The 7,344-nt window shown below is 49.4% G+C and overlaps 1 protein-coding gene across 1 annotated transcript in view; it reads right to left on the bottom strand.

The window, feature by feature from the left end:
• Positions 1–4,774: 4,774 nt before the first annotated feature.
• Itgb5 (integrin subunit beta 5) overlaps positions 4,775–7,344 on the bottom strand; it is a 117,096-nt gene continuing 114,526 nt past the window's right edge. The window contains exons 14-15 of the mRNA XM_032900148.1: positions 6,224–6,390; positions 4,775–5,436 (exon numbers count right to left, since the gene is read on the bottom strand). Of these exons, the coding sequence (XP_032756039.1) occupies positions 5,341–5,436; positions 6,224–6,390 (263 nt within the window). The 3' untranslated portion in view covers positions 4,775–5,340. The remainder of the gene's footprint in view (positions 5,437–6,223; positions 6,391–7,344) is intronic.

Raw genomic sequence — 7,344 nt, 5'->3', positions numbered from 1 at the left:
TCCGTAGACCAGACTGGACCCCAGAGATCCACCTGCCTCAGCTTCTTGAGTGCTGGGATTAAAGGTGCACCACGGCCACACAGCTGCCATTTTTTCTTCTGAGTCGTTCTCTTCTGTGTTGTTCTTGGGTTCCAAGGCTGACAGAACTAACTGTTCCCCTCAGGCGATGAACATGATAAAAATTTCTCCAGCACCCCTAAGAACCAGAACTGACACAATAACCAGTCAGACCCCTGGCCTGACCAAGACCACCTGCTCTCTTGGCTGTGCATACCCCAACCATGTCTAGGCTTCCCCGTCATAGAAAACCATCACAGTGCCCGTCAGCTTCTGGAGGATAGATTGTGGGGGAGGTTCACTGAGCCCCTCTAAATAAAGCTCTTCCCTCTGACAAGGCACAATGTCTCACACCTATAATCCAAGCACTCATGAGTTGCAGGAGGAAGATCATGAGTGCAAGCAACTTAAGGCCACATAGTGCAACCCTGTCCAAAAAAAAAAAAAAAAAAAAAAAAAAAAAAAAAAAAAGGCACAGCAGCTCACACCGGCATTGCGGTGCTAAGAGGTTTAGTCAGCAAATTAGAGGCCAGCCAGGGCTACATAGCAAGACTGTCTCAAACAAAACAAAACAAAACAAAACAAAAATAGTTTCCTTCTCTGTCCTTCAGTGCCCATCCATTTAATGGACAGATCAGAAGTGGTCACACCTAGTCCATGGTGACCCTGGAGTGAGGGGTTTTGTCTTAAAACCCTTGTCCTCGGGAGGTGTACAGAGCCAAGGGCAGCAAAGGAAGCAGCAATTCCAGAGGGAATCCGGTTCTGGGGAAGAAGGCAAGGCAACACGCCTGTGACCTCGTCAGTGTCCGCACAGGGGAAGGAGAGCTGTTGCAAGTGCACAGGACACAATGGTTACTGGTGGATCTGCCAGAACTCCATCCCTACAGACCAAAACAAAGTTGCTTTGTCTTGGGAGCTAAAATCCAAAATTTCTAATTTAGATGCAGAAACTTTTAAAGGCAACAATGGTTCTGTTTTGATAGCAAGACTTGCGTTTATGAGCAGGGGGCAATACAGTGAAGAAATGTATTTCGAGACAAAGGTATAAAGACAGAAGTGACAAAGGAAAGTTTAAGAGGCTGAGAACCATCATGGGTGGGAATACTGCAGAATAGAAAGGGCAGGAATGTAGCAAAATGACTAGCGTTTTCCCTGCACGTCCCTCCCCAACCAAATAGCCACAATTTGAAAACCACACCTGAGTCCTAGGCAGGAATATGAACAAAGGCACTGTCTCTACAAATGTCTTCTAGAAATGGTTGAGCTTTGAGCATAAACACCTTTCCCAAACTTAGAGAAATATGCTGTTCATAAAGTCAAAGAAGCCAACAGTTACTGTACTGTTGGAAGCTTTAGAACAGGTACTGACATCTACCAGCCCTGAGAAGGTAGGACTTATGCTAACCAAGGCTCCAAAGGCCACACATAGGAGTCTGTCAGTAGCTGCCTGTGATAGCTCTTCTCAGTTGTCAACTTGATTACATCTGGAACTAACTTAAAACCCCAAGCAGCAAATTACACCTGTGAGGGCTTTTTAGTTAACTGGCTCACGTAAGGTGGGAAGATCCACCTCAAATTAGAGGTCAGGAGACGCGCTTTCAACCGGGGCCACACCTGGGCTGACGAAAGGACAGAGAAGTGCTTGCTCTTTGTTTGCTCTCATCCTCAATGGCAAGTTCATTCCATCACTAGCTTTAGATCTCAATTCTTTGGGATTCCAACAATCTGAAGACCAGCAGAGACATCCAGCCCTGAGAACTAAACAACTCCTAGATTCTTGGGCTTTCTGTTGGGAGACAGCTTTGGCTGGACTAGCAGGACCACAAGCCCATGTAAACACCCTAAATCTCCTTTATAAAGTCTATGGGTTCTGTTCCTCTAAACTCTAGAGAAGCCTAACACATCACCTGATTATAAAGTCCTTGGAGTCTCCTCAAGAAGGAGACTCCTGCTGCCACCCAGGGCTCCTTTCCTGAATGCACTTGCAGTGAATTACACACAACACATGTCTCAAAGGGTGAAGGCGACACGTGCTGAGGGTGAGCAGGTGAGGCCAAGAGAACTGGAATCTATCACAACCATCCAAGAGACGGCTCTGCCCAGACTCCTGGGAACCTGAAATCGGAAGCCCCTTCGAGATCAGCCCAGCCAACCATCCCATTCCACAGATGAGGAAAGTGAGGCCCATTGAGAGATGACAGGTACAAGCTACAGAAGAGTTCAACCACTCTACTGCTGGGAATGGAACAGAGAGGAAGAGGCTAGGGTCTGCCATCCCTTCCAGGGCATACTCCAATGACTGGAAGATCTCCAACAGCCTCATGCCAGAGTCCTTTTCCAACAGTTCCACGGAACCAAGCCTTCTGTATTCACGTCTTAGGAAGACAGTAAGATCCAAGGTAGAACAAGGGCCAAGAGTATTTACCTCTGAGTGGTATGATCCCAAGTGTTTTCTACCTTATGATTCTGTTTCCTATTTTGTTCAGTAAGAACTTTTTAGTTAGGAAAAAAAAATCATTCAAGACGATCAATAAAAAACCAGGGGGATGGACCAGTCAGTAAAGTGCTTGCTTTATAATTTTTAAATCATTAGACCTGATCCAGGAATGGTAATGCACACCTGGAGGTGTGTAGCATTCGAGGTGGGGAAGAGGACTTTGGTGAGTTGAAGACCAGCCTGGGCTACATAGGTCTAAGGAAGTCTGACCTACAGACTGAGGTCCTGCCTCAACGAACCAAACCAACTCTATAAAGTTGTCCTCAGACCTCCACATGTATGCTGTGGCAAACATATCCCTGCCCCCAAATCATGTTATTTATGCACTGTTATTATGGAGATGGTTGTGCAGAACGAGGTATTTGGAATACAGCGCCTTGTTACCGCTTTTAGCTCATTATGCAGCCTTAGGAATGAGAACACCATGGTTGGCCCCCGGTCAGAATCTTGGGCCACAGTACCCCGGCTTATGTCAAGAACTTCCAGCAGGGGGCAGCAGGACACCATTGGGCATGTCTTCCTCTTGGTGTCACTGTGAAAACACCCCCAATAACCTAGCACCAGGTGGAAACAGTGGTGACCCTGAGTGTTAGCCTGTGGCTCAGGAGTGCCATGTGCTCCCAGTACTGCCTTTAGAAAACAAGATTTGAACAAGTTAGTGTGTGGCCTCCAGGACACCCATAATATGTGGAAGAAAAATTAAGTTTTTCCATGGTCCTCCTCTTCCTTCCTCCTCTTCTTCTTCGTCCTCCTCCCCTTCCTCCTTCTCTTTCAGTTTAGGAAGTCATTTTCTTGTCTTATGTATTTGTAAAAGGACTACTTCTCTTTTCCACGAGTTCTTCTCAAGTTCCACAAGAGGAAGGACACTCAGAATCAGTTCTCTTTTGTCCCACACAAGTCAGCATTCACCCCAAAGCAGGCCAGTTACAAAAGAGAAAGTTGGTCCAGAGCTCGGCCTAGGCTTGAAGCGTTGCACTGACAAAAACCTTTTGTGAGGGGCTGAGATGCTCAACAGTTAAGATTACTGACTCCTCTCGCCCAGGATCCAGGTTCAGTTTCCTGAACACACAGCTCACAGCAGACTGTAACGCTAGTTCCCAGGGACGGAATTTAACACCCTCTTCTGGCCTCTGTGGGTACCAGACACAAATGTTGTATAGACATGCATGTAAACTAAACACTCATAAATTGTTTTAAAAATCAATTTAAAAAAAAAAACCAAAACAAAACATAATGAAAGATTTGTCAAGGAAAGGGGACACTGTGAGCCCAGGGCTTAGCACCACAAGATCCTCGGCTGGCCTGACCCTTAGCAGGCCATTTCCCCTTCCAGAGCCTGCTTTCTCTTCTATACTCAAATGAATGGAATGGGTCAGGAGGCTACTGGGAAGGGGAATCTAAAGAGAGTAATGGCTCTGCAGGAAACATTAGCTGAGAGGAACTCAGGCTCTGGGCTGGGTGGGACCCAAGACCTTGATGAAGCAAGGTATTGGTCTAAGTCTATTATTTACATAGTATCATAGTCAGGGTTTCTATTCCTGCACAAAACATCATGACCAAGAAGCAAGTTGGAGAGAAAGAGTTTATTCAGCTTACACTTCCACATTGCTGTGCATCACCCAAGGAAGTCAGGACAGGAACTCACACAGGACAGGAACTCCCAGGTCAGGAACCTGGAGGCAGGAGCTGATGCAGAGGCCATGGAGGGGTGCTGCTGACTGGCTTGCTCAGCCTGCCTTCTTATAGAACCCAGGACCACCATCCCAGGGAGGGCACCACACACAATGGACTGGGCCCTCTCCACTTGATCACTAATTGAGAAAATGCCTTCCAGCTGGATCTCATGAAGGCATTTCCTCAAGGGCAGCTCCTTTCTCTGTGATAACTCCAGCTTGTGTCAAGTCGACACACAAAGCCTCCACCCACTAGCATCTGCACCAACTGTTTCTAGCTTTAGTAACGCAGAACATAGGTGGGAAACACATAGGTGGACACAGTTTCTATCTAGACCTCCAAGCAAAGCCCAACAGTACCTGCTCAGCACTCTTGAAGCACCGTAATTACCCTAGCGCTTCAGAGAGCCAGGCTCAGGAGTATTGGTCTAGTTCAATTCCTGTCCCTGATAAAAAGTGTAGAGACACGCCAGTCTCTACTGGGGCTACTGAAGACCTCTCAGAAAGGGAGGCACATGCCAGAATGTACAAAGCCAACACAAAGTTGCTTGGTTTCCATTTTTACTTTCAATCCCAGTCTTTCCTTTCCATTACAAAAGCACCTAAACAAACATGGACCGGAGGGCAAAACCTAACATTTGCAAGGCAAAGCAACTCCCAGATTCCACCACCAACACCCACAGATGCCAGGCAGACAGCCCTCAGGGGACCAGTAATCAGATCTACACCATACATGCGTGACATTTTATTTCATAGAAAAAAAGAAACTGATCAACCCCCAAAAGCCAGGTGGTGCACTGGCTTTGTACACGCAGACTCTTCCAGATAACTTCTCATCCGGCCCGGCAGGGAAGGGAGGGGCCACGCAGCCTTCAGCAGTTCAAGGAGACAGCAAGCTGTCGGCCACGGGGAAGCTGGGAACGCCAGTCTCCTTGCTCTCCCTGGCTTGGAGGGAAGTGGTCCCACGTGCCTGTGGCCTGCTGTGCGGGGAGCGGATCCCTTACAGCTCATTGGAGGCATCTTGGTGCGTGCCTAGCTAGCGTGAGCAAATGGTCCAAGGAGTCCGAGACGCACCAGTCTTTGTCCTCAGTCCCCCTCCAGCCATCCAGGAGCTCAGTCCACTGAGCCATTGTAGGATTTGTTGAACTTGTTGAAGGCAAAATCTACAGTATGTGTGGAGATGGGCTTTCTGTACAGGGGGTTTGAGGCCTACAAGCACAAGAGAGGAGAGCACACGTGTTAGTTCAGCCTCCGGCCCGGGCCAGCACTGGCAGGGGTGGATGCCTGCTTCTGACTTGCTCTGTGCTCTGGGGGATTTCCCTCCCTTCTCTATGCTTTTATTCTTCATCTCTGAAAATACAGGGCTTGGGCAGACTGTCCCGGAAGTCCCTCAGAACCTAAACAGACAGACTCTAACTCTGGGGACTCAGGGGTGCTTCCCCGAGCTCTGTTCTCCTGAGCCTGCAGTGTGCCTGGGGCAGAAGGACTTGCTCATATGACCATCCAACCCGAGAGCTTGAGCTCTTTTCTTGGGTCCCATCTCTGTGTTTGTCCGACTCCCCACTGAGCCTGCCTCTGGTGCTTCACCCCTCAGCAGTCCCAACATGCACCGGGGGTCTGCACGTCCCTTGTCTCTTCCAGGTGTGCAATTCTCCTGTCCAGCACTGAAGATGCTGATTCTTCATTGATTGTAGATTTGTTTGTTCTGTGGTGCTAAGGATCGAGCCGGCCAGAGCCCTGCACATGCTAGGCAAGCACGCTAACAGTGAATTACATTCAAAACCTGGTTGTTTTTATTTCGAGACAAGGGCTCACTAAGTAACCCATGCTAGCTTTGAACTTCAAACTCCTCCTGTCTCAGCCTCCAGAGCAGCTGGGATTCTGGGTGCACACTACCATACTTAGCTCATTGTTTGTTGCTTTGATTGAGTGTTCTCAGCCTTTGGCCCCGGGCTCTAAGCCAGCAGCTTCTCTTTTTTACCCATCCCCCACTCACCATTTCATAACGGGCCCTGGAGCGCTCGCTTTGGAACTTGGCAAACTCTCGACGGTCGTGGATGGTGACGAGCAGTTTCCAGATGGCCAGGAGTGCCATTCCAACCAGGAGGATGCTGCCAACCACAGCCAGCAGGATGGTCATGGCATTGGGGGCACTTCCGCACTCTGTAAGGAAGGGGCCAGGAGACAGGTGGGCAAAACCATCAGCACCCCAGCTATGCCTGAGGTGAAAGGTTACACCCTCCCTTCTGTCCACCCCCCTTCATGCTGCCTCTGTGAGACTGAAAGCTGGACTGGGTGCAGGTGGTCTCCCCATGGAACAGACAGTAAAATATTCAGAGAATTCAGTAACTGTTTGAAGGTCACACAGCCAAGCGGTGACAGAAACGAGGCCTCTGGTGAATGGCTAGACCCCTATGCCCCAGAGGCTCAAGCCTGGCCCAGCTCCATGCAGGAGGCTGGGCCACAGCACGGCTTTTATATCAGTGGCTTCAGGAACAAACCAGGCAGGCAGGAGGTAGCATGCACCACTTCCGAAAGGCCTGGTCTGGGGCCAGGCATTTCTGAGCCCTTAGCGAAGAGCTCAAAGGAGCAAATGTGCCTATTTCCAAGCAATGACAGGGCTTGAAAGCAAGGCCTCGCAGCCACAGGCAAGTGCCCTGGGTCGGTTACTGCACTTCCTCTGTCTCTGGCCAGGAAGGAAAGTGTTTGGGGGTCGGGCTCAACTTGCAAATTGGGCTCTGCGACCTGGAATCTGCAAACCTTTCTCTACTCTTTCCCCGATCCAAAAACTAAAATGCCTAGAGAGTCCCAGTCACTCCGAGGCACCGGCGTCAGCTCCGGTGCCCAGAACAATCACAAAAATTTTTGGTACCGAGCAAGCAGCAGGTAGGAATGCGAGGCCCAGAGCTCCATCTGCCCTTGAAATCTGCATTGGGAGACAGCAGCAACCAGATGCCGTGGCCTGGATAACCCTCAACTTAAGGAACACCCTAGCCCTGGTTGAGCAGCTGCCTTGCACCTTCCCTGCAAAACCCTTTAACCCAGCATGCTCAGGTTCCCTTCACGGTGAGGCTCCCTAGCGGCATTCCCAAAGCCCCACTGCCCCTCCTCAGCCCT

The sequence above is a fragment of the Rattus rattus genome, chromosome 4 (assembly GCF_011064425.1).
Source record: "Rattus rattus isolate New Zealand chromosome 4, Rrattus_CSIRO_v1, whole genome shotgun sequence".
Taxonomy (NCBI): Eukaryota; Metazoa; Chordata; class Mammalia; order Rodentia; family Muridae; genus Rattus; species Rattus rattus.
The sequence above is the reverse complement of the archived record's forward strand: the minus strand, read 5'-3'. Positions and strand labels throughout refer to the sequence as shown.